Raw genomic sequence first — 26,042 nt, forward strand, 5'->3', positions numbered from 1 at the left:
TCGTTTATAACCACCACAGCGTCTTGTCATCAAGTTGCAATTGCAAGTGACTCTTAATTTAGTTTAATTTTTCTTGTCTTCATCACCTGGCTACTTGTGTAAAATGTTGAGAGATAAAAAATAAAAAAGACTGCAAGTGACGTCACTTGCAGAAGTGCAGGTATCTCAGAGTACAAGTGCAGCCAGACCCTTCTCAGCCTTTGGGAACCACGGACCTTATTTAAGGGATTTAACCAAAATCCCCTTCAAAAAACTGATGGAGCCGGAAGAGCTATAATGCTAACTCGCTTCTGGGTTTTTGTGACATCATAGTGCCACCACGCTGCATGCCTCTAGGTCAGCTTTCATGTGTGCGGTTGCAGGATATCAAGAGTTCAAATCCCCGAATCAAAGCTTCGCTGTTACAAGGATGCATTTCCATCCCGCTGTTTGTTATTTGAAGCATTCTGCAACCGTTCGCACGCGCTTGCTCCTCATTGCTGAAGCACCACCGATGATCTGAAAACACGACAAACAAGCTGAAGTTTAGCGATTAAATGAGTGTCACTCAGCCAGTCTGACTTCTGCCATGAGATCTCGACGATATCTTTTGTGATTGTGGTTGCTGAATAAATGCTCTTACTCAGTAGTAAACAAATGAATGAATGAATGAATGAATGAATGAATACACTTACTCAAGAACATAGAAATAGGCTATTGCAATTTAGTATTAGCTGAATTACTAGGAATTTCACTCTTATAATATATATATATATTTATTTTATTATTTTTCTCATTTGTTTGACCAGTTTTCATAAAGAGAACGTTTTTAAAAAGCCTGTAACAAATCATTACAGTATATGAGGTAAAATAAACCATGAGTATGAGTCACACTCTATTGATTTGTGCTGATGAAAGTAGGTCTACCTCAAATACAAAAGCACATTTCTCAAATGACAACAATCATTACGATTATAATTTGGAGCAAAAATCATTTTTATCAGTTTAAGCATTAGCATAGCATGACGGAAATCTGACTAAGATGTTCATGCGTTTCATTGACTTAAACATGAATAAACAAACACAGGACAGGGTTGACTAAATATGATAACTAAAATGTACATTTGAGTCACACTAAGACTACATAAAATATGGCTGCCGAAATTAATATTGCTGTACGGTTAATTAATAATTTTCTTGCTAAAATGCCAAGTTTTCATTGAATAAAACTAGACTAAAATGTTGAGACTTTTAGTCAACCATATCTTGACTAAACCAAAATAGGATAAGGCTGACTAAACTTTGAACCTAAATGTGTTTGTAAATATCTGCTCAGGTGCAAATGTTTTGGAGGTGCTTTACATGGATATTGATGCCCCATCAACAGACATAAAGCGCGCCTCTATAGGCCTATATATCCATTAATTGCCCATCACTTATGCATGCTGTTACCTTGATCAATCATTTTTTACAACTATTTGTTGTGGCTATTTTTAAAACATTTGCTGCATGAATGCACCCCTTTGTGTGTGTGTGTGTGTGTGTGTGTGTGTGTGGAGTGTGTGTGTGTGTGAGTGTGTGTGTGTGTGTGTGTGTGTGTGTGTGTGTGTGTGTGTGTGTGTGTGAGTGTGTGTGTGAGTGTGAGTGTGTGTGTGTGTGTAGTGTGTGTGTGTGTGAGTGTGTGTGTGTGTGTGTGTGTGTGTGTGTGTGTGTGTGACTACTAGTCGCTCAGATTTCGGCAACACATGGCACGACAATAGCGCTATTTTGAAAAGTGATTTACAGAAAACTCTCCATGACGGATTGCAAAGGTAGAAGAAAACAACATCTGAAGAGTTATGCACTTGTGTTTACAAAAGATCAAGTTTAATCCATGCAAGACATACAGGGTTAAAATTAGACTAATTTAGATTAAATAAATAAAACTGAAAAACAAAATATTTCACCATTTATATGTTGTGGGAGGCCTGTAACGCAGAAATAAATGAGCTTTAACATTTTTGATATTTTAGTATGTTTTTAGTGAGATGTTGTAATTTCAGAATTTCAGTGATTTTACTAACTGTTTGAACAAATCTAAAGATGATAAGGGTTCATTTCCAGGGTATATGCTTATAGACACATAACAGCAGTCTATATATTCATACACAACTAATCACACAATAATAATTTAATCAGACAAGTCATGTTTTGTATGAATATTTTATTTATTATAAAAATATGTTCAATCAAGAGTATTTACTGGTATTTACAATGTCTGTTCATAGCCATGTTCAATTCCTATAGTCTCATAATGATATAATGATTTTATAAATGCTCCTTTTTTTTCATCCCACTCGCAAAATACAGATTTAGTATTCATCAAAATGAATTAAAACAGTGAAATGCAAACTCAGAATATGACGCAAACTGCAATAATTAAATATGTTAAATAACACAAATGTATCTAATCCCATTTTATTAACAATGTCTTTGCTGCTGAACTTTGATGATCCAGTTCAAACATACTAATAAGCAAAAATGACTTTAGATAAACTAACAATTGTGCTTCATTGTTTTTTTTATTGCCGAAGAGTGTTAAACCTTCTTATGCTGAGTTTTACTTTACAGACGTGAATTTACTTTTCCTTCACACGATACAGGGCTTTTACATTTGTATTAATGTCATTTCTTGTATTAAAAACAATCAAGCCCTGCTCATATTTAAAAAGTAACGCAAAAGTAACGCAACGCATTACTTTCCATAAAAAGGTAAGTAACGTAATTAGTGACTTTTTTAGGGAGTAACGCAATATTGTAATGCATGACTTTTAAAAGTAACTTTCCCCATCACTGGTGCTGACTGACTGGAAGCAGGTAAGATTTTTTTTTTTCTTGGGAGCACATAAAAAAACACTTTGGAAATGCCAGGTATGTGATGTTCATTTATATATTTCAACCTTTTATATATATATATATTATAGTCACCGTGTTTGCTCTTTCTTTGTCAGATCATTGCGGTAATCACATCCATTTGTTTTCTCGTGCAGTTTCTGCTGTCTCCCGCTTTCCTGGGTTAAAGTTTCCTGCCTCTGTTTTGAATATTGCACCCACAATGTCTTGAGTCTTCTGTTGATTTGTTTGTTCCTAAACTTCAAACAAAAAAGATATACATTTCTTTTTTCCTCACATTCTTTCTTGTAGCAATTCCCTCTCCATCACACACCTGACTGAACGGCTCATTATGCGGCTCATTATGCAGCTCATTATGCGGCTCATTATGCGGCTCATTATGCGGGCCTTTGTCTTCTCAGGTGTGAATCCTCTCACATAGACCCTTTCTACTCAAAAAGTGACTTGTGAATTGTTTTCTCTGAATGAGTGAGTAAGATGATTTTCAGATCATTTTGAAGAAAAAAATTCTAGGCAAGACCCGGTTCTCAAAAGTCTTGTGAACAAATATTCTGTATGTGTTTTATGGCCTTATTTCAGTGACTTCAAAATTGTAATTTTTCACTAACCACGCATAAACGTTGCTTTCTCAAAAACACAATCATGTACATAAATGCTGCTAATATAATATTGTAGCCCAGTTTGTGCTGTTTACAGTGTTATTAGAATTTAGCAATTGATATTTTTATAAGCAACTGAAAAAAGCACAAATGTCAGGGCATGTCGAAAGTTCTCCAGGCCCCCAAAACACCCTCAGACCCCAGAGGGTTAAGAAAAGCTTAAAAACACTAGGATATATGACGCTTGCAAAGAAGAAACACAATCTAGTAACTGTTATGAAATTATGTTTACAAAAGGTCAAACCTTGATTGATTTTCTTTTAGTTGTAATGTTTTAATGCTGATACCTGCACCTCTATTCATATGATAATGATCTGATGCAGCCATATGGTAACGCCCCTTATCAGTACTATAAAACTGGCAGCAAACTTCAGCTTTAGTGACTTTTTAATCACGATGGCAGACGAGGAAGCTCTCCAGACGACCACAGACAGCGAAGAAGAATGCTCTTTTTCCTCAGAAGAAGAGGAAGAGCTTGATGATGAACTCCTGCATTTCGAGGAGCGCTTTGATGCTGCGGAGGATACAGTTTCTAACGAGTAAGTCCTTTATTCTAACTTCGATTAGTTACTAGTCGCATATATTCCTTATTATTAGTTAGGGCATGATCCTAAAGCTGTTTCAGACCTATTGCCAGAATGAAATCCGTTAGTTAGCCTAAGATTGAAATGCATTGCCCCTTTTTTCTTCATTATATCGAACTGTCTTACAAAACGATTTGACCACGTGAGCGTTATATAATGAAACAAACCATAAAATAAATGTTTAATGTATAGTTATAGTTTGATGTGTGTTGACTGTCTCTTCAGCGGAGCCGTTTGTAAATATCTGCTCAGGTGCAAATGTTTTGGAGGTGCTTTATCAACAGACATAAAGCGCGCCTCTATAGGCCTATATATCCATTAATTGCCCATCACTTATGCATGCACTGGTATTAACTCAGACAATCAATGCTTACTGTTTGAACTGTTCTTTAGGAAAATGCCTTTACGTGCACATCATACCAGGGCGGCACACAAGCATCTTTCAGTTTTCAGCTCCGTTGAGAATCTTAACGAGTAAGTGTGAATTTACCCGCCTTTTTACTGTTTTATTTTGTATTTTGTAAGCCAGCTAAAATGGGCCGCGTTTTGGTAAATGACTTAAGTTATAATATCAAACAAGCTATGCATGAGATCTAATGATATTCTTATCAATAAGCTTAGGTCTCTTAAATATATTTATATTTTTTGAATGTGAAAAACTATAAAAGTTTTAAAATTATGAGAGTTAGAATATCAGCAGGTCCCTTCTTGAGCCACGGCACAGTTAACAGTCAGGTAAAATGGGCCAATATAAAAGAGAACAACACAGGTAATTTCAGATTAAATCATTTTATTTTTAGCAGTAAATTGACACTATTGTCTTTAGTGTGCCATAGCAACACCATAAATGTATTTCATTAAATAGAAAGTTGAATGAATATTTAATTAAACAATGCAATTAAGTGTGTGTTTCTGTGCATTGGTGTTTTTCTGTGCATGTGTGTATGCTTGCATTAAAGACTTAAAGAGTTTATATGGATGTATATCTAGGCCTATAAACCTATTTTCATCCTCAATTCCTGTGTAAAAGTGTGTGTGTGTGCATCCCATTTTAGCAGAAAATTGTGGCCCATTTTAGCTTAACCAGCCCTTTCTACCTAAAATGACCTTATGAAGTTTTTTTTTCTTATGACTTTTTTAAATTAAACTTTTTTTATTTTATTTGAAAGAGCATGCCAAAACATTGTTCATAAACCTTTGCTTTGTTGGTAAGCTTACTTATAATTGCATTAGTACCCTTATTAGTGATGAATAACATTGACTATGTCAGGCTAAATTACCTTACGATTTCTCTGACGAGCTTTACGTAACACTCTGCCCTGCCCATCTTAAAAAACTCAAAATTATTGTTACATGTCAACAATGCAAGATCAGTTGTTGTGATTTTCTGTAAAAATGTTGAGATATGATGCTACAACCTTATTTGGCCCATTTTACCTGATAGCCCATTTTAGCTGACTTCACCCTACTGTCATATATATTTACATAAATGCTTAATGTGAAGTATACACATTTTTAAATTGCTTCTTTTAATGATCCTGTTGACACCATGCTCATGCACCATGCTTTTTTTTTTTTTTTTTTGCAGATGCAAGAATGACAGTGAGCAGATGCCTGCTGCAAAGAGAGCCAGGACTCTTTCATGGAAAGCAGAGACGGATGTTGACCGGGCTCCACAGACTCTGAGATTCCTGCCTGCTCGGGAACCTGGACCGCAGTTATCTACTGCTGACGCACACTCTCCCATGAGTCTCTTCAAACTGTTTTTCACAGAGAGCGCCGTGGAAAACCTGTGCCACAACACAAATGCTCAGGCTGCCAGAGCAGCTGCAAAGGGCCGCAAGTACAAGTGGACAGATGTCAGTGTTGATGAGCTGTACCGCTACATCGGACTCGTATTGTACATGGCCACGGTGAAGATGAGCTCCATCACTGACTACTGGCGGCAGGGCAGCCCTTTCTCTCTACCTTTTCCCGCCACAGTTATGTCAAGGGACAGATACCGCACTATTTCATGGAATGTGCACATGAGTCACCCAGACGCAGACAAGGAGAACGACAAAAAGAGGGGCACAGCCCAACATGACCGTCTGTTCAGGATCAAACCCCTCATGAACATTATCCGTCTTGCGTGCAAAGCCTTCTATCATCCTAGAATAAATCTAGTTGTGAATGAGAGATCGGTGGCATGCAGAGCAAAGAGAGAAGTGACACCATACATGAAAGCCAAGCTGACAAAGTTCAAGTTTTTCATCCTTTCAGACTCATCAAATGGATATACTGTGGACTTCTCTGTCTACACGGGCAAGAATAGCTTTCCCACGGACCGTGGGCTTTCGTATGATGCTGTGATGTCTCTCCTGGACCGTAAAGTTTTGGGCTCTGGGTACCACGTGTACATGGATGATTTCTACACAAGTCCAAAGCTCTTTACAGACTTGTTTGCTCTGAAGTTTGGTGCTTGTGGGACGTACAGAGACCAGAGGAAAGACTTCCCGAAGACTGCAGCTAATTCACTGAGCAGAAGCTCCAGCAGGGGATCCATCAGATGGATTCGGGACGGGCCTCTTGTGTGTGTGAAGTGGATGGACACGCAAGTGGTGTCTGTTTGTTCCACCGTTCATGCTGCCTATACAGGAGACCGTGTGAAAAGGAAAATCAAAGCACAACACACATGGAAGGCAAAGTCTTTTCCATGTCCTTCACCTGTGACTGCATACAACCAGCACATGGGGGGTGTTGACCTGTCCGATCAGCTGTTGCAATGCTACGCTGCACAGCACAAAACCATGAAGTGGTACAGAAAAATCTTCCTACACTTCTTGGACATTGCCGCCAACAACGCTTTCATATTGCACAAAGAGCTGCTTGGCAACATGACTCACTATCAGTTCATGGAAGAGCTTATTGCAGAGCTCTGTGGCGTGCCATAGAAAGCAGCACCAAAGCAGTTTAGCACAGACCATGTGCCGGTTCCAGGAGCTGAGCTGACTTCAAACGTCAGAAGAATTGCTACGGTCGGTCGCCGGATCTGTGTGCATTGCAAAGCCATGCATGGAAAGAAGCAACAAACACCTTGGAAATGCCAGGCTTGCAACGTTCACTTGTGTCTTCAGTTGAACAGAAACTGTTTCCAGGAATGGCACAAAAGTCTGTGATTGTGTTAAAATGGATCATAGGTTTCCCTGCTTATTATTATTTTTTTTTTTGTGGAAACCATTTTCAACACTGTTAAAAGTAGATAATAATTTTTGATAATAATTGATAATTTAGTTGATTTCTGAAGGATTGTCACAATGAAGACTGGAGTCATGGCTTCTGAAAATTTGTGCCATTCATAGTATTTCTCTACATTACTGTATTTACATCTTACTGTATTTTTGATCAAATAAATTCAGATTGGTGAGAAGAGACTTCTTTCAAAAATATTTGGATGATTCCCAAACTATTTTTGTTTTGTATTGTCACGCATTATGCTGTAAATAAACTAAAATGAATAAACTCATGCAACACAGTTTTTGCTACAATAATGGTGCTACATTGCGTTAATCAAAATATGTGAGGTTATCCTCTGTGCATTCTCTCCTAGGAGGTTCCCTAAGACTAGCAAAGTTAAATTGTTGCAGTATGTGGCAGTATTGCACCACCATTCAATTATAAATCAATCAATCATACATACACACATAATAACATAAATAAAAAAGGATAGATAGATAGATAGATAGATAGATAGATAGATAGATAGATAGATAGATAGATAGATAGATAGATAGATTCTTTTATGCTGAAAGATATAAAGTAAGTAATTTATTGTAAGAAATAATAAATCTCCTAGAACATAAGTTTGGTAAAAATATAGTACCGTTCTTTTATGAGGTTTAAAGGTTTATTAGGAAAGTATAGAGAAAACTTAGCTTCCAGCCACACTTTGCCAAAGTTTATTAATTATTATAATACAATTCAATAATGATCACCTTATTTAAAAATGAAAAATAAATAACAGTATTGTATAGTAGTGACAAAATCCATAGTATCTCTAGTATAGAATAGATATTTTAAGAGGTCCGATGGCAGCAACAACAGGCCTGTGTGCTGGTGTATCAGCAAGTTTTATGAATTTTGGGGACAGGTGTAGTACATTTACATTTACATTTAGTCATTTGGCAGATGCTTTTATCCAAAGCGACTTACAATTGGGGAATACAAAAAGCGATTCATCTTGAAGAGGCAATCAGACAGAGGAAGTGCTCGTAGCACGAAGTCTCAGTCATTGTTCAAATAAGTACAAGCTAGTAAGGGGAGAGAAAGATCGTTTTTTTTTTTTTTTTTTTTTGAGTTTAGGATGAAGTCAAGTACTGCCGAAAGAGATGAGTTTTTAGTTGTTGCTTGAATTGATTGACAGGGATCCGGCATTCCGGATAGGGGTGGGAAGATTATTCCACCAGCCAGGAATGGTGAACGAGAATGTTCTGGAGAGTGATTTTGAGCCTCTGTGATGGTACTACAAGGCGTCGCTCACTAGCAGATCTCAGACTTCTGGAGGGGATGTAGGTTCGTAATAGTGAGTGGAAGTAGGAGGGTGCTGAGCCTGTGGTAGTTCTGTATGCAAGCATCAGTGTCTTGAACTTGATGCGAGCTGCCACTGGTAGCCAGTGCAAGGAGATGAAGAGAGGTGTAACATGCGCTCTTTTGGGCTCGTTGAAGATCAGTCATGACGCTGGATTCTGAATCATTTGTAGAGGTTTGATTGTGTTTGATGGCAGACCAGCCAGAAGAGCATTGTAGTAGTCCAGTCTAGAAACGACAAGGGCCTGGACAAGAAGTTGTGCAGCATGCTTTGTCAGAAAGGGCCTGATCTTTCTGATGTTGTGTAGTGCAAACCTGCAGGATCGAGCAGTCTTTGCAATGTGCTCTTTGAAGGTCAGCTGGTCATCAAAGCTTACACCAAGATTTCTGACCGAAGTTGATGGGGTAATCATTGATGAGCCTAACTGAATCGTGAAGTCATGCTGTAGAGCCGGAGTGGCAGGGAAGACAAGAAGTTCCGTCTTTGCCATGGATGTTCTTTCATCCATGCCGAGATGTCCGCCAGGCAGCCTGAGATCCGTACAGCTACCGTTGGGTAGCTGTAGTAGGTCATTAAACACAGACAGTTATACTCAGCCTTGGTTTTGCCTTGATCCACATTAGAAAATGGGTGTGCGTAGAGATGCAGTAATGGTCTTGGACAACCCGATCTGATGAAAGTGAATATAAATAGTAGGCTACACCAAATAATTGATACGCAAAAATTGACTTTGGCGTTTATATGCTACGCGATGGGTAGGATTAGGGTTGTGGGGTAGTATCATATGTACGTGAACTGCGTATCATACGCACGCCAACCAATTTCGTATCATATGCATGCAAAAACTGCATATCATATGCACGTCAAACACGTGCATATCATATGAGCGCCAAAGTCCATTTTTGCAAATCAATACCACAAGTTTTCATTTTTTTTATTTGGCGTACTACCCAATTAACAAAAACGAATTATCAGAACGTTTTGCTAACATTCCCATTAAGTTATGAAAACTTTATTTCAGATTGATTTGTACACGTTCAAACCGTCAAGTTCTTTAAATGTTTGAGGAACATTCTAATCTACCATTGTCATAACATTATAAGAACCTCAATCGTGTACAAATAACATCAAAATAACGTTCCGAGAATGTTGTTATAAGAATGTTTTCTCTAAACGTTACAAGAACGTAAATCAACCATAATAACGTTGTTAGAACATCCTATAAACATTATTTTAAGAATGTTCTGTCCTAACCTTTAAATACCTTTGAAACAATGTTAATGAAAGTTGTGGGAACGTTCCCTGTTAGCTGGGTATTTATACGCATTTTCATGAGACCGCGCTCTCATGGAATAGCTAGGAAAAATGTCAGTGGAGTTGTTGCATTATTATTTAGAAGTGAGCCACATGTCAATTTAGTTTGTGTCAATACACAAATTAATGGCGCTCGAGCCCGCAAGAAGGGGCGGAGCCGACTGCTACAGGAGTCGGCCCAGCGCGCCATTTCATCAAAATCAATGACTATAGCACGGTCAGTTACGCAACGCTCATTCCCTTATCTCAGGAAACCGAGGTTACGTGAGTAGTCGGAGCGTTCCCTATTGAAAGGTAACTCCGTTGCGTCGTCATTTTTATTGACGACTGCCTATGGGCAACGCATCCAGCGCCCGTGCTATAAGCAGAAGCAAAACTAAGCCTGCTCCAAGAGCTCAGCTCAGGCACACTCAGAATGGGCCTTGTGAGTCTGAGCTATAAAGAGACCCGAGAGGGATCTGGGGTCTGCTTGTCATAAGCCTTACTTGCCCGAAGGGAGGAAAATAGCATTAAGCAGATAGCACCTGTGCCTGCAGGGCAGGGACATCCAAACTGTAGAATCTGATAAGGGTTGACGGCGACGACCAGCCGGGCGGCCACACAAATCTCCCCAATACAGATTCCACTGGACCAGGCCCAGGAGGGGGCCATTCCTCTGGTGCTAGAAGGGAGATAACCTGGGCTCTAAACGGAGTTGAGAGCACCTTCGGTACATAGCCACTGCACGGCTGAAAAACGACTTACAGTCGTTGGGTCCAAACTCAAGACAGGAAGCACTGACAGACAGGGCTTGCAAGTCACTTACTCACTTGACAGACGCTAGGGCCAAAAGCAGAGCGGTCTTGAGAGTCATGACCCTTAAGCCGGCTGATGAAGCAGCTCAAAGGGAGGGCCCTTGAAGGCCCCACAGGACTATGGACAAGTCCCAAGTTGGCATAGTCTTAGGGAGAGGAAGATTCAACCACCGAGCGCCTCTAAGAAACTTAATGACCAAGTAAATTCTGTCAATGGTCCGGCCAGCCTCGAGAGAATGATTCGCCGCGATGGCTGCCACATAGTCCTTGAGCGTGGAAGGGGTGCGCCCCTTATCCAGCAGCTCTTGCAGAAGGGTTAGCACGTGGGACACGTCAAATGTAACCGGATCCTGGTTATGTGCTGAACACCAGTCACTGAAGACTGACCACTTGAGGGCGTAGAGGCGTCATGTAGATGGAGCTCTAGCCTCTTAATGGTATTAGTGGCCAGACATGAAGGCTCCACAGTTCCGGCTGGGGATGCCAAATCTTGCCCTGCATTTGCGAAAGAAGATCTCTCCTCAGTGGTATTGACCACGGTGCTGCAAACAGCAGCTGGATCATCTCTGGGAACCAGACTTGGTTCCTCCAGAGGGGGGCCACGGCGAGGAGAGAGCATTTTGTTTCCCTGATTCGCCTGAAAACCTGGGGTAGCAGGGCGATCGGAGGGAAGGCATACAGACGGGTGTTGGGCCAATCGTGGGCCAGAGCATCCCACTGCTTAAGTTGATAGCCGCAGGGGAAGGCTTCTCACTTCTTCTGCTGCCAGGGGCTTTTTTCTAGGGCGGCGAGCTGCAGGGGAAGGCTTCTCGCTTATTCTGCTGCCAGGGGATTTTTTCTAGGGCGGCGAGCTGCAGGCTGTACTTTTGCTTCGGCTTCTTAATTGCAGAGTCAGTGAAGAGATGGTCTCGTCACTGAAGGAGAAGATTCTGATGAAATGGCACACTGGACCGACTCCTGTAACAGTCGGCTCCGCCCCTTCTGGTGGTCTTGAGCGCCATTGGTTTGTGCAGCTACACAAACGTTAACAAATCAAGCTGTGGAAGTGTGAAACCGAAAAATATTCAGTAAAAAAAACGAAGAAAAGCCGGACAGAATGCATTTTAAGTTGTACGCGTGGGGGGTAAGATTTTCACAGGGGGTTGGATTTCTGTATAAGAGCGGCGATTCTCAGAAATTAATAAGCTTTGGGCGCTTTTTTGAAGGGAAAAAAAAGTCGCTAAAGGGGTCTGCAATGTTGCTAAGTTGGCAACACTGTGCATCTCCATTTCTCCAACTACGGGTAACAGATTGGGCCATGGGTTAAACAGAAAATACGCTCTGCGTAAAAAAAAAAAAAGTGCCGTTAAAATGAATTTGCGTTAACGCGTTAACTTTGACAGCACTAACTACATTTGTAGTAGGTAACCGTATTGTGAACAGTGTTTCCTCTTAAAGCTGTTTGTGCCATGTTCCAGCAGTGATAGGTAGGTGATATTTTAAGGCCATTGGTGTTTCAGTGCACAAACTGTGTGTAGTTAAAGCAGAACTACTGTAAGCTCTACATCAGCAATTATAGTGTATAAGGGGCCTCATTTATAAAGTGCGCGCACGCTCAGATTCTTAATGTGCATGCTCTTAAATCCACGCCAGTGCTCATATTCGTAAAAACTGGCTTTGACGTGGAAAAGTGCTTAGCATCACATCAAGTTCTGGGCAGGTACACACTTTGTCTTGTGGGAGTACTTCAGGTTTTTGGAAATGTTGCAGCTTGCTGTTCTAAATTAAAGGATTTGGACGATGACTGGTGATCTTTTATATGTTAATGACATTAACTAGGAGTCGTTAACAAGCAGATAGCTGAAACCCTTTGCGTGCAAGTTCAAAAATGCAAAAATTCAAAAATCATTTCACATTCATAGATTTCACATCTGAAAGAGTACATTTTCAGTGTGTACTGTAGGTTCATGAATCACACACGTACACATATGATTGTAAGATCAAATTTAGGATGGTTTCTGCACAACATTTTATAAATGAGGCCAAATGAGTGCAACGCTCCTGAAACTGTTATTTAAGCCAGTAGCACACTATAAACTTGTGTCCACAATGTGGCCATCTGAAACCAATTTTGTAAATTCTGAAAGATTGGCCTGATTTTAGGCCGAAATGTGTTTTTGTACCTCTTTTGAAGTCACTTTGGATAAACAAGTGTGTATAATCAGAAGTCTACACAGAAAGGACAAGTGAGAGCATACATACAGTAGTAGTAGTAGTAGTAGAAGTAAATTGTTGAAGAGTAGGCCTTCAAACTCCTTAACGTTTTAGATATACAAAATAAAACCATCAAAACCCTCTTCAAGTATTACATTTCATAATGTCAGAAAAAAACAAAAACAACAACTAATAATTCAGTGTCAATGGTACTTTATTGGAGTATTAATAATGTAGCTTACTGCTTTAAGTGAGCAAAACATCTTTTGTACATTTGTATCAGGAAAAATAAAAAGAAACAAGTTTTCAAACAGACAAAATGACACATTTTCAAAGCTGATAGGCCTATTTTTAATGCATGGGCCTTATGTAAGGTTTTAAAAGTCTTTTTAAATTGTTGTTAATGGGTCTCATTCTGAACATTTTGGCCTTCCATTTCATAGATTTTGTTCATGAACACTTAAATGTATTTGCCTGAGCTTTGCCAAATTTATTTTCCAAATGGTTTACATCTATCATCGCATTTTTTGCAGACCCAATTTTAACAGTCACAGACTTTTGTGCCATTCCTGGAAACAGTTTCTGTTCAACTGAAGACACAAGTGAACGTTGCAAGCCTGGCATTTCCAAGGTGTTTGTTGCTTCTTTCCATGTATGGCTTTGCAATGCACACAGATCCGGCGACCGACCGTAGCAATTCTTCTGACGTTTGAAGTCAGCTGAGCTCCTGGAACCGGCACATGGTCTGTGCTAAACTGTTTTGGTGCTGCTTTCTGTGAAACGCCACAGAGCTCTGCAATAAGCTCTTCCATGAACTGATCGTGAGTCATGTTGCCAAGCAGCTCTTTGTGCAATATGAAAGCGTTGTTGGCGGCGATGTCCAAGAAGTGTAGGAAGATTTTTCTGTACCACTTCATGGTTTTGTGCTGTGCAGCGTAGTATTGCAACAGCTGATCGGACAGGTCAACACCCCCCATGTGCTGGTTGTATGCAGTCACAGGTGAAGGACATGGAAAAGACTTTGCCTTCCATGTGTGTTGTGCTTTGATTTTCCTTTTCACACGGTCTCCTGTATAGGCAGCATGAACGGTGGAACAAACAGACACCACTTGCGTGTCCATCCACTTCACACACACAAGAGGCCCGTCCCGAATCCATCTGATGGATCCCCTGCTGGAGCTTCTGCTCAGTGAATTAGCTGCAGTCTTCGGGAAGTCTTTCCTCTGGTCTCTGTACGTCCCACAAGCACCAAACGTCAGAGCAAACAAGTCTGTGAAGAGCTTTGGACTTGTGTAGAAATCATCCATGTACACATGGTACCCAGAGCCCAAAACTTTACGGTCCAGGAGAGACATCACAGCATCATACGAAAGCCCACGGTCCGTGGGAAAGCTATTCTTGCCCGTGTAGACAGAGAAGTCCACAGTATATCCATTTGATGAGTCTGAAAGGATGAAAAACTTGAACTTTGTCAGCTTGGCTTTCATGTATGGTGTCACTTCTCTCTTTGCTCTGCATGCCACCAATCTCTCATTCACAACTAGATTTATTCTAGGATGATAGAAGGCTTTGCACGCAAGACGGATAATGTTCATGAGGGGTTTGATCCTGAACAGACGGTCATGTTGGGCTGTGCCCCTCTTTTTGTCGTTCTCCTTGTCTGCGTCTGGGTGACTCATGTGCACATTCCATGAAATGGTGCGGTATCTGTCCCTTGACATAACTGTGGCGGGAAAAGGTAGAGAGAAATGGCTGCCCTGCCGCCAGTAGTCAGTGATGGAGCTCATCTTCACCGTGGCCATGTACAATACGAGTCCGATGTAGCGGTACAGCTCATCAACACTGACATCTGTCCACTTGTACTTGCGGCCCTTTGCAGCTGCTCTGGCAGCCTGAGCATTTGTGTTGTGGCACAGGTTTTCCACGGCGCTCTCTGTGAAAAACAGTTTGAAGAGACTCATGGGAGAGTGTGCGTCAGCAGTAGATAACTGCGGTCCAGGTTCCCGAGCAGGCAGGAATCTCAGAGTCTGTGGAGCCCGGTCAACATCCGTCTCTGCTTTCCATGAAAGAGTCCTGGCTCTCTTTGCAGCAGGCATCTGCTCACTGTCATTCTTGCATCTGCAAAAAAAAAAAAGTGAGCATGGTGACAACAGGATCACAACAGCATTATCAATCTAGTGCATCAACCACTCATTAAAAGAAGCCATTTACAAATATATATATAATCTACAATTATGTAAAGAATGGTAAACTAACAGGTTAAAAAGACAAATAAATAAAGCACACTTACTGGTTAAGATTGTCTGCAGCAGTGGAACGACGCTTGCTTGCCGCCCTTGTGTGATATGCACCTGAAGGCACCACATTCCTAAAAAAACAAACAAAAAAACATTTGTTTTCTTAGATTGACAAAGGTAGCATAAGTGCATGCAAAAGTGATGGGCAATTGTAGGCGTATGGACTGATGGGACATCAACATACACATATATACCAATTTACGTTCACAAATATTTGATTATGTGTATGTAGTATAATATCACATTAAACAACGGCCTTAGGTTAACCAAAACTATATGCCATTGATATAAGTTAAACATTATTATTTATTTTTGTCACAGTATTGAACATTTACAGTTTGTAAGACAGTTAAATGGCATGAAAATCCACAGAACAGCACATTTTACTCATAACATTAAAAACTTATTTCAGTCTGGCAATAGACCTGAAACAGCTATATGCGCATGCGCGGCTTTTTATAAGAAAGAATAAACGACTTACTCATTGCAAATTGTATCCTTTGTTGTATCAAATCGCTCCTTCAAATGAAAGCTTTCATCCTCCACATCTTCGTCGTCTTCTGAAGAAAAGGCCGACTCTTCCTCGCTGTCCTCGATCGTCTGGAGAACTTCCTCGCGCGAGTGTGCCATCCTGATCAAATGACAACAAAGCTAAACATGTGCTGCCAGTCTATCGTGTTTCTGCGGCTCAAATCAGATCATTACCATATTTCCGGATGTGTATAGTCAGACCAGCGTTAGAAATTAGAACAGAAACAAGTGATACCTCTCCTTACGCTTCGTCTTTCCTACACATAAATCATTGGCCTGTTTCTCTTTGGCGCCCATTCTAATGTGAAATGGCTGAATCTTCTTCTTCTTCTTCTTCTTGCTTTACGGCGGATCGCAGACTTATAAATGCATTACCGCCACCTATCTCTCTAAACGGACCATTGACACGATCTACAATCTCCTGATTAACCTCTCCATCCGCATTCAAACACCTTGAATCTGTAGAGTCTTCACAGAGCTTCATCTTGAATACATCTTCCCCGCATCTTTTCATATGCTCTCTCCAGGTTAATCTACTGTCAAACCATACTCATTCAAATCTATACGCGTTCTAGTTCTTGTTTGTATAGTTTTAACTTCATATCAACATTCCTCTCAATATTTGTGAAAAGTATTATTTTTGTCTTTTCCACTGAAAAATTAAAACCATTTTCCCTTGACCACTTTTCTACATCATTTAATGCAAACTGGATTTTCTTTATATTATACTCTATATTCTTTCCTTTAAACCAAAGTGCCCCATCATCAGCAAACAAAGATTTCCCCAGACTTGAATGCATCCTTGAATAAAAACACAATTAATCATGATAATAAATAACAGTGGTCTTATTGCAGTACCCTGGGGTGCTCCATTATCAATTACTCAACTGGAGGATATAACCTTCACCCTAATACTCCTTCCAATTAAAAATTATTTAATCCAATTATACATTCTTCCTTTTATTTTATTTATTTCTTTGTTTATTTAACAGGGACAATACACTAGGCATTGTTACACACAGACAACCGATGCCGTGTACATAGGGCATATAGCATAAATATAGTTTGCAGGCCTGGTCCCTGGTTAGGCTTTTATTTAAAATCAAAACTACCAAATAAAAAACAAGCACAATCATCACAAGAAACAAAGCGAGTACAAATAAACATACATACAGATAACTGTGTGCGTAGTACATATTGCCGAGCCCATATGGGCAACTTTATACAAAGTCACAAACAAAATGTAAATCAACTTGCATTCAGAAAGAAAATGAAAACTAAACCAGCCTGAGGTACGTACTCAATGTTCACAATGCTGTAAAGATTTCAGCCATTGTTTCAGCTTTGTAGAGAAACGTTCAAACTCAACTTTTCTAATTTTATTAATAACCCCCCTTTCCACAACATAGCATACGCCTTCTCTATCGGAAATAAACAAACGAACAAAAAAACAACAGTGATGACACTCTCCTTGTTTACAAATGCCTTTCTAATATCATCTTCTAAAGATACTGAATCCAAAGTCCCTCTTCCCCACTTAAACCCACTTTGATGAGGAGAAAACCAGGTCCTGTTTTCCAAATGATATGTCAATCTGTCTGTTATCATTCTCTCCATGACTTTGCATAAATGAGAAGTTAAAGCTATTGGACGATAATTCATAGGATTACTTGGATCTTTCCCGGGCTTTTTAAGAGGTATACTTACTGCTTCCTTCCAACTTTGAGGAAGTATAAATGCTAAAATCACCTTCATAGAACTTTCACTAAAATTTAATTTCACCTCCAATCTCTCCTTTATGTATTCTGTTATGTACTTCTATGTATTCTGCTACTGGTGTTGTTTTAGCAGCTCCTAGAAAGCATCTTAATGCTCTATACTGAATAACATTCAATTTCTTAAGCAATGATTTTGATGCAGACCTATGCATCCATAATCTAATATGGAGTGAAGCAATGCATAGCATATTTCCATCATTGATTGTTTATCTGCTACTAAATAACTCATGTTAAGTACTGGAAAGACACCCACTCCAGTCTCCACCCCTTGATAATCTTCCATACAAGCTCCTGTTTCACTATCGTCTTTACTTTCCCGCTTGCATTATAAACGTGTCACTATTTCGCATCAAAGGAACTCATGCAGAATAGACACATGTGGAGCATTTAATACACGCGCCAAAATCCCTTGAAATAATGTTTGAAAGTCTGAAACAAAAACTATTTTACGAGAGACCATAAAATTAATATCTAATAATTATTAAAATCATGACAAGATATCAGAAAACATACATATTGATGATAAATGAATATATAGTCATCTGTATTTTAAACACGTCACCCTCAAAGAAAACTATCTGCATTTTCACTTTTCAAAAATCTGTTTATTATCTTGTTTACCCAAGACCTGAATCTAGAATCAGGGTGACACGAGTTGGTGTATATTCACAAGTTTCCATAAAAATATAATAACATATTGAAACGCTCTTTTCAAAGATGTGGGTGGCTCTTAAAAGAGCCGTTGTGTGTTTCTGGTAATACGGACGTGTTTATCCTCCGAAGCCGTACAGAGTGCGTCCCTGTCGTTTCAGAGCGTACACGACGTCCATGGCGGTGACGGTCTTTCTCTTGGCGTGCTCGGTGTAGGTAACGGCATCGCGGATCACGTTCTCCAGGAACACCTTCAGCACACCGCGGGTCTCCTCGTAGATCAGACCGGAGATACGCTTGACTCCGCCGCGGCGAGCGAGACGACGGATGGCGGGTTTGGTGATGCCCTGGATGTTATCCCGCAGAACCTTCCGGTGCCGCTTAGCGCCTCCTTTCCCGAGTCCTTTACCTCCTTTACCTCTTCCAGACATCGCTGCAGATCTTCAAGCTTCTATGTTGTATAACAGAACCTTTGAAAAATGAGGACATGCGCGAAGAGCTTTACAGTAGCCTACAGGACCTAGTTGAAACACGCTAAGGCGGAGCTATACTACCTCATACGATACGTCATTCGTTCCAGTCTGAGGAGAATCACATGGTAGTTTATTACAGGGCTTCATATAGGCTAGTATGTATTGTACATAAAGTTTACAAATCTGACCATTTATTAAATTGTTCACAATTTATTTATTTTAAGCTATGCAGACAAACTTTCCAAAGAGAACTCTTTAAAACATAATACTATTTGAACTCTGAACCAAGATATAAATTGATGTAAAAATCATCAAATAAAAACGTGGCAGAACTCTTGAAATAATGAGAATCAGAGTAATCTTTTAATCGCCAAGTATGCAAACACAAGGAATTTGTTACATACGTACATATAATCATTCATATGACACCTGAATTGAAGAACATTTAAATAACAACATGGTCTACATCTGGAACAGAACATATGGGGGGTGTTCCAGAAAGCATGTTATGTGAAATACCCGAGTATGTTTAAGAGTAAGCGGATAACCTCAGCTTTCGTTTCCACCCTGCTGAAAAAAAATCAGAACCCTGCCCAAAACACAATAGAAAATGTAATGGATTTAATGGTTATAATGGGAATTGTATTGGTTTTAATTGAAATCATAATCGTATGTGATGGATTCTATTGGTGGGATGTTAAATCCTATTTGAAAAATGCCCAAAACACACTACAAAAAGGAATTTTGTATCGGTTTTACTGGAAAAAGCTAATGGTTTATAATGGTATTTTAATGGAAACCATTGGAATTTCTGTGATGGTTTCTATTGTTTTTTTTTTAGCAGATTAAAAAAACGGAGGTAACTTTCAGGGTATGCAAGTAGCCATAGCAACTTGCTCTCTGAAGATAACCTGCTCCGGAGTAGATTATGTTCCCCTTCAATTCGGTCACTCTACATTGCTATGGGAAATACATTTTCCTCGAATAGTACTGAAACCTTATTGAATCACGCCAGTGAAACTGGCCAATGGCGTTCAAGCACGAGAAATATGAGCGGGAATCCCACATAAGGCAGTGCTTGTACGTAGTGATGGGAAGTTCGGATCATTTTACCATCTCGGACCTTTGAGTCTCGTTCAGCAAAATTAACAAATCTTTTTTCGAGTCATTTCGTTCATTTCGTTAATTTTAGCAAAAATATAATTCAAATGTTACGTGTTACTTTCCAAACACATCTACTACTTATGCAAACGTTTATCACACTACAAACAATACAAAACTATAATGCTATAAGAAACAGAAAATATTAATTCATTGTTTACCTGGGTCTTTAGTCTGATTTGTGCACCACCTCTTATCTGACGAGTCTTCGGGTTTGAGTCGTTCGTTCATCACGTAATAGCCCCATACACTTAACCAATGCAGCCTGAGCCGGAAAGAGAATTGATTAGTTCATCTCTCGAGTCTCGGGTTTGAGTCATTCGTTCTTTTGTCGCGTGACCACTTGCCGGATCAGTACATATCAAATAGGCTACCATAAAGTAAAACTGTATTTTTTGTATGTTGGATCATATTTAAGAATTATCATAAAATATGTGTAATAAGCATTTTCCTAGAAATAAAAATTGTCTTTTTTTTCATTTATTTGTTATTTAAATTGTTTAAATTCATTCAGGATTAGTTATTCTCTTAGCTAGAAATCTTTTTTGGCACAAAACGGTTATTTTATTTATTATAAAAAAAAGCCTAGCTTGTTGTGCAGTATTTTGTTTGAGTTTTTTTAAGGCTCTGTGGCTTTAGTATATTTAAATGTTCTTGTATTTTTTATTTAAATAGTTTAAATTCATTTTGGAATAGTTATCTTCTTTGCTATAGCTTTTTCTGGCACAAAAAATAAACAATAAAAAATAATTCAGGAGTGTGTACAGAGTGTTAATGTCTAAAGTGTCATATGTTACAAAAGTATAGTAAGTAACACTATAGTCCAATCTAAAGGGTTAACTCAAAAGACATAAATACAACAAGGTATTGTATTTTATGAAGATTAGACTCCAAAAAATAAATAAATAAATAAAGCATAACCATCGTTATTATCTTTATTACCACATGGTGTTATGGAAAAGAACCATGTGACCGAAATTAAAAGCAATAATTTGAGACCAGAAAAGCATCACATAACTGTAAGAGTAAATAATAATAATACTAATAATACTACTACTAATAATAATGACTATGCACCCGTTTGTAAGGAAGGTTGTAAATTAACTAATTTCTCTGTCCAAAACTGTCACGTCACATGACAAAAGAACGAACGACTCAAACCCGAAGACTCGAGAGATGAACTAATCAATTCTCTTTCCGGCTCAGGCTGCATTGGTTATGCGTATGGGGCTGTTACGTGATGAACGAACGACTCAAACCCAAAGACTCGGGAGGTGAACTAATTCCAGTACAGGACCCATAGAATGTTGTGCAATGCGCATGCGCGACTGATAAACGAATCACTACCCGAGACGACTCGTTCTTCCCGAGTCACATTAAAGATTCGTTCAAAATGAACGAATCGTAACCATTAATTTGAATATCAACTAACCAAAAATAATGATTCATCAACATGGTCATATTTAATTTTTTGTGAATCGACCACAAGGTGGCACTGCAATGACTAAATACATTTTTGGGGGATATGGGTATGCAGTGGTAATTAGTTATAAGCTCAAGAGGTAATTAAATATTTATTGAGGGTCATTTGAATTAATTCTGACAAGCGTATTGACAAACCATATTAAAACACCACAATCTCTTTCACTGATAAGATGTGTGGCTCTTAAAAGAGCCTTTGTGTGTCGGGAGCTGGAGCGAGCTCTACTTGGAGCTGGTGTACTTGGTGACGGCCTTGGTGCCCTCAGACACGGCGTGTTTGGCCAGCTCTCCGGGCAGCAGCAGACGCACGGCGGTCTGGATCTCTCTCGATGTGATGGTGGAGCGCTTGTTGTAGTGAGCGAGACGAGACGATTCACCGGCGATGCGCTCGAAGATGTCGTTGACGAAAGAGTTCATGATCCCCATCGCCTTAGAAGAGATCCCGGTGTCAGGATGAACCTGCTTCAGCACTTTATACACGTAGATAGCGTAGCTCTCCTTCCTGCTCTTTCTGCGCTTCTTTCCTCCTTTAGCGGCGGTCTTAGTGACGGCCTTCTTGGAGCCTTTCTTAGGAGCGGACTTTGCTGGTTCAGGCATGATAATTATCAGTTAAACAGCACGATACAGTTCAGGGGCATGTACTGGGTATTTATGGAAATCTCATGCTAATTTAAGAGGGCTGGCTGCTATTCCCTGATTGTGTCTTTTCGCACAACGACTGAAAGAAACTAATTTCATTGGTTAGAAATCTGCTGCTAGACAGACATCAGCCAATCACAGGCTTCTACATTTGAAAGCTGTCTCCTCCCACACAAGCTTCTTTGTCTCACTTTCCCGCTCAACATATCTTTTTGATAAACACAAAGATTTAAAAAATATATTTGTTTTACACCGTTTTGCACATTAAGTCAGCACGGATTTCATAATATTAAATCAGTTAATCCACCAATAAAACCATGTAAATTCGGTAAGAAGTAGAAGCATTTGTGTGTAAAACTTTTACTTCAGAACAAGCTTCTCTCTGGAGCTACTTGCCAAGTTGCCATATTTTGGGGACAGAATTGTAACGAAAGGCGCGCTAAACCGAACCAAACATTCCCACAAAAAACCCTGAAATCCACCGTTATAATTTTATTTAGAAAGTGCAAAAACGCAATGTTTTCTGTAAGAATTAAGAGTAAGATTTAAAATCTAAAGACGGTACAGAGCATAAAAATATTTAATTTATACAAAACCTTTATTTATAAAAACAAGTCTGGTTTAAGCTTGTGGGGATTCTCCAGAAGTCTGTTTTTTATACAAACAGTATATTTTATATTTCTACACCTAACTCTCTGATGCACTGAGAAGAGATCCAGGCAGACGAAGTGTAGTTTATTAAAAATCCATTAGGATAAATATATCACTTCTGGGTTGGTGATGGCGCAGTGGATAAGACACATGCCTTTGGTGTGAGAGACCCGGGTTCGAATCTACTGTGAGACACCAATGTGTCCCTGAGCAAGACACTTAACCCCTAGTTGCTCCAGAGGCGTGCGACCTCTGACGTATATAGCTAAATGAATAAATATATATCAACTTAGAAGAGAGTGCTTAATACCAAGAAACATTAACCGAGCAACATCTGTGCATAAGAAAAAAACATTATGCATAAATAATGAGTTTCCAACATCCTGTCCAACATAAAGGGAACAAGGTGTACTTATGTCAGACATAAAAGACAAATGCAATACGTCACTGGAATATGAACATCTAACATTAGGTATTAAAACAGACAGATATGAAAAATAAATGCAGTACCTGTGCACTAAATCTATGAATAACTGCATTAACATTAAACTATAAATTGATCCGGAATAAGATCATAACATGATATATCAAAGAATACATAGATGATAAATGAACATATAATTCTGTATTTTAGACACCACCTTCAAAAGAAAACTATCTGCATTTTCACTTTTCAAAAATCTATTCATCTTGTCGTTTACCCAAGACCTCAATCTAGATTCAGGGTGACACGAGCTGGTGTATATTCACAAGTTTCCATAAAAATATAACATATATTGAAACGCTCTTTTCAAAGATGTGGGTGGCTCTTAAAAGAGCCGTTGTGTGTTTCTGATAATACGGACGTGTTTATCCTCCGAAGCCGTACAGAGTGCGTCCCTGTCGTTTCAGAGCGTACACGACGTCCATGGCGGTGACGGTCTTTCTCTTGGCGTGCTCGGTGTAGGTAACGGCATCGCGGATCACGTTCTCCAGGAACACCTTCAGCACACCGCGGGTCTCCTCGTAGATCAGACCGGAGATACGCTTGACTCCGCCGCGGCGAGCGAGACGACGGATGGCGGGTTTGGTGATGCCCTGGATGTTATCCCGCAGAACCTTCCGGTGCCGCTTAGCGCCTCCTTTCCCGAGTCCTTTACCGCCTTTACCTCTTCCAGACATCGCTGCAGATATTAAAGTCTACAGAACTTTTGAAAGCTAAAGGCGTGCGGGAAGAGCTTAATAGTAGTCTACAGGACCTAGTTGAAACACACGAAGGGGGGGTCTCTCTCTCTCTCTCTCTCTCTCTCTCTCTCTCTCTCTCTCTCTCTCTCTCTCAAATTATCCAGGTGCATACCGCCACCTACTGTACAGAGGTGTGTAACATCAGTGCTTCATGTACTTCACGCTGGAGTACTTGGTTTATTATGGAAGGGAGGGGAAACATTGAATGTAAGCAGTGAAAAAAGTTTATCTGATCAGTTGTCAGTTTACTGAGATGATGGCGATTATAGTAAGATGTGCAGTGGGTGGAGGAAATAAAGCCAGAGTAGTATGTTGTGTTGACTCTGTAGCAGCTCTTTTCAATGTTCAAAAGAAGAAATCTAACAAAGGTTTAATGCTAGAAAGTCAATTGTGAGATTCTGCTGAGTACCTGCTCATGTAAATATAAAAGGGAATGAGAGAACAGACAAACTAGCAAAAATATCAGCCAGCACGAGAGATGTTATAAATATTCCCTTTGGTAAAGGAGAAACTAAAGCAATGATCAAAAAAGAAATGATGAAGAAATGGCAGGAAATGTGGGACATGGATAACAGAGGAAGAAAATATGACATATATTATTACACTGTAGGACATTTAGGGAGGAGAGGAATAGACTAAAGCAAAAAAAAATATTTATTTATTTACAGTTTTTTATAATCACGTTGCTACTATTTTCAGAACCTTGATGTCATTTTTCACAACTCTAGACACAAAACTCACAACCAATGATCAAAATGCACATTTTTCAAAACTCTAACCCTTTTCTCAATTGCTTGGATACAATACACATAAAACTTAGATCATTTGTTCATTCAACAAAAATCACATGTTCAATATGACACAACAACATCAAAGCACTACTATTTCAAAAGGCAATTCACACATTACATTTAAAACGAGTGTCTATTAATTTCCTTACAATGATCTAACTATCAATTGATACAACTGCTCAAAATGATAAGTAACTGTTGCATTACTCTTAATGCATAGTTGTATGGAAACAGACAAACAAACTTCCATGTTTAAATCATGAATGTTTCAAGATACTGTAATGAGATTCATTGTCACCAATTAGCATGGAACATGAACCAATTAGGCTTATTTTATCATAATGCTTCATCAGACACTGTGTCTATGGTCCCAAATACTGTACCACCTTTTCAGACTATTTACAGTATTGCCAGTACTGCACTGTATAGATGCAGGCCCTTGTAATTGCTTGTCCAATTCTGCCAACTCGTTACTGATGATTGAGTGCACATTGTGGAATGAGTATATAAAGAGTTGATTGGGGTCCAATTGCAAGAGCATAGTGATACGTAACATGGAGCCAGCAGGTGATCCAGGTCACAATGGAGGTCAAGCAGTGGTGGGAGGAAGACGAGGAAGACGTGTTGGTCAAAGGAATGGCAGGGGACAGGCACCCCTTCTGAGAGGTGGTCGTGGGCCTCATTTGAGAGGTGTGGGGGAACATGGTAGAGGACAAGGCCACGGACCAAGACAGCGGCAGCAACCGCATAGTGTCCAATGAAATTCAGGCAATAGTTGTAGACCATGTCATAAATCATGGCATGACAATGACTGAGGCGGCTACAATGATACAACCAAACCTCAGAAGGTCAACCGTGGCCTCAATCAGAACTTTACGCAATGAGAATCGGTAAGTTATAAGCATGCACTAAACATTATGCTACTCTCAAATGATTGCATACCAAGGTGCATCACAGAATAGGTGATGTTCCCTTCTTACGCTAATGTTCCCTGTAGAACTGTGACCAGGCCAAATAGTAGAGGCAGAGGCAAAATTCTAACGGACCAACAAGAGCAGGCTGTGGTTGGTCTGGTTCGGGCCAGAAATGATATTCGCCTTACAGAAATTTGCCAGCATATCTTGGATAATGAAGACATCAGAACTAGCCACAGCCATATCACCCTGCAGTCCAAGACCGGTTGCTCACTGAAGCTAAGCAGGGTTGAGCCTGGTCAGTACCTGGATGGGAGACCTCCTGGGAAAACTACATTGCTGTTGGAAGAGGTGTTAGTGAGGCCAGCAGGGGGTGCTCACCCTGCAGTCTGTGTGGGTCCTAATGCCCCGGTATAGTGACGGGGACACTATACTGTCAAAAAGCACCGTCTTTCGGATGAGACGTTA

The 26,042-nt window shown here is 39.7% G+C and overlaps 5 protein-coding genes across 6 annotated transcripts; 1 reads left to right on the forward strand and 4 right to left on the reverse strand.

Annotated features, from left to right (window-relative positions):
* Positions 1-3,926: 3,926 nt before the first annotated feature.
* On the forward strand, positions 3,927-7,047 carry LOC306866581 (piggyBac transposable element-derived protein 4-like; the record flags this gene model as incomplete). The annotated part of the gene is made up of 2 exons (XM_079411841.1): positions 3,927-4,069; positions 5,703-7,047. 2 exons carry the CDS (start codon positions 3,927-3,929, stop codon positions 7,045-7,047), a joined length of 1,488 nt encoding a protein of 495 aa, XP_079267967.1.
* Positions 7,048-13,180: 6,133 nt separating this feature from the next.
* On the reverse strand, positions 13,181-16,149 carry LOC306866506 (piggyBac transposable element-derived protein 4-like). 2 transcript variants are annotated; one of them, XM_079411756.1, is made up of 4 exons: positions 16,056-16,149; positions 15,761-15,910; positions 15,273-15,350; positions 13,181-15,100 (listed from the first exon to the last, which is right to left on the reverse strand). In XM_079411756.1, the coding sequence occupies exons 1-4, from the start codon at positions 16,073-16,075 to the stop codon at positions 13,531-13,533; spliced, it is 1,818 nt and encodes a 605-aa protein (XP_079267882.1). In that variant the 5' UTR covers positions 16,076-16,149; the 3' UTR covers positions 13,181-13,530. The 2 variants fall into 2 exon arrangements, with proteins under 2 accessions (XP_079267882.1, XP_079267881.1); XM_079411755.1 differs by having other exon boundaries at positions 16,046-16,143.
* Positions 16,150-18,337: 2,188 nt separating this feature from the next.
* LOC306866521 (histone H4) lies at positions 18,338-18,670 on the reverse strand (the record flags this gene model as incomplete). The annotated part of the gene is made up of 1 exon (XM_079411772.1): positions 18,338-18,670. The coding sequence occupies one exon, from the start codon at positions 18,668-18,670 to the stop codon at positions 18,359-18,361; it is 312 nt and encodes a 103-aa protein (XP_079267898.1). The 3' UTR covers positions 18,338-18,358.
* Positions 18,671-21,577: 2,907 nt separating this feature from the next.
* LOC306866517 (histone H2B-like) lies at positions 21,578-21,952 on the reverse strand (the record flags this gene model as incomplete). Its single annotated transcript, XM_079411768.1, has 1 exon — positions 21,578-21,952. One exon carries the CDS (start codon positions 21,950-21,952, stop codon positions 21,578-21,580), a length of 375 nt encoding a protein of 124 aa, XP_079267894.1.
* Positions 21,953-23,488: 1,536 nt separating this feature from the next.
* On the reverse strand, positions 23,489-23,806 carry LOC306866523 (histone H4; the record flags this gene model as incomplete). The annotated part of the gene is made up of 1 exon (XM_079411774.1): positions 23,489-23,806. The coding sequence occupies one exon, from the start codon at positions 23,804-23,806 to the stop codon at positions 23,495-23,497; it is 312 nt and encodes a 103-aa protein (XP_079267900.1). The 3' UTR covers positions 23,489-23,494.
* Positions 23,807-26,042: the final 2,236 nt, after the last annotated feature.

This window comes from Barbus barbus, assembly GCF_936440315.1.
Source record: "Barbus barbus genome assembly, chromosome: 48".
In the NCBI taxonomy this organism is placed as follows: domain Eukaryota; kingdom Metazoa; phylum Chordata; class Actinopteri; order Cypriniformes; family Cyprinidae; genus Barbus; species Barbus barbus.

Coding starts and splice junctions, on each gene's coding strand:
- LOC306866506 (XM_079411755.1), bottom strand. CDS start 16,107: ATGGGCGCCAAAGAGAAACAGGCCAATGATTTATGTGTAGGAAAGACG. Junction 15,911..16,045: donor AAGACGAAGCGTAAGGAGAG/GTATCACTTGTT, acceptor TCATTTGATCAG/GATGGCACACTCGCGCGAGG. Junction 15,101..15,272: donor GCTGCAGACAATCTTAACCA/GTAAGTGTGCTT, acceptor TTTTTTTTGCAG/ATGCAAGAATGACAGTGAGC.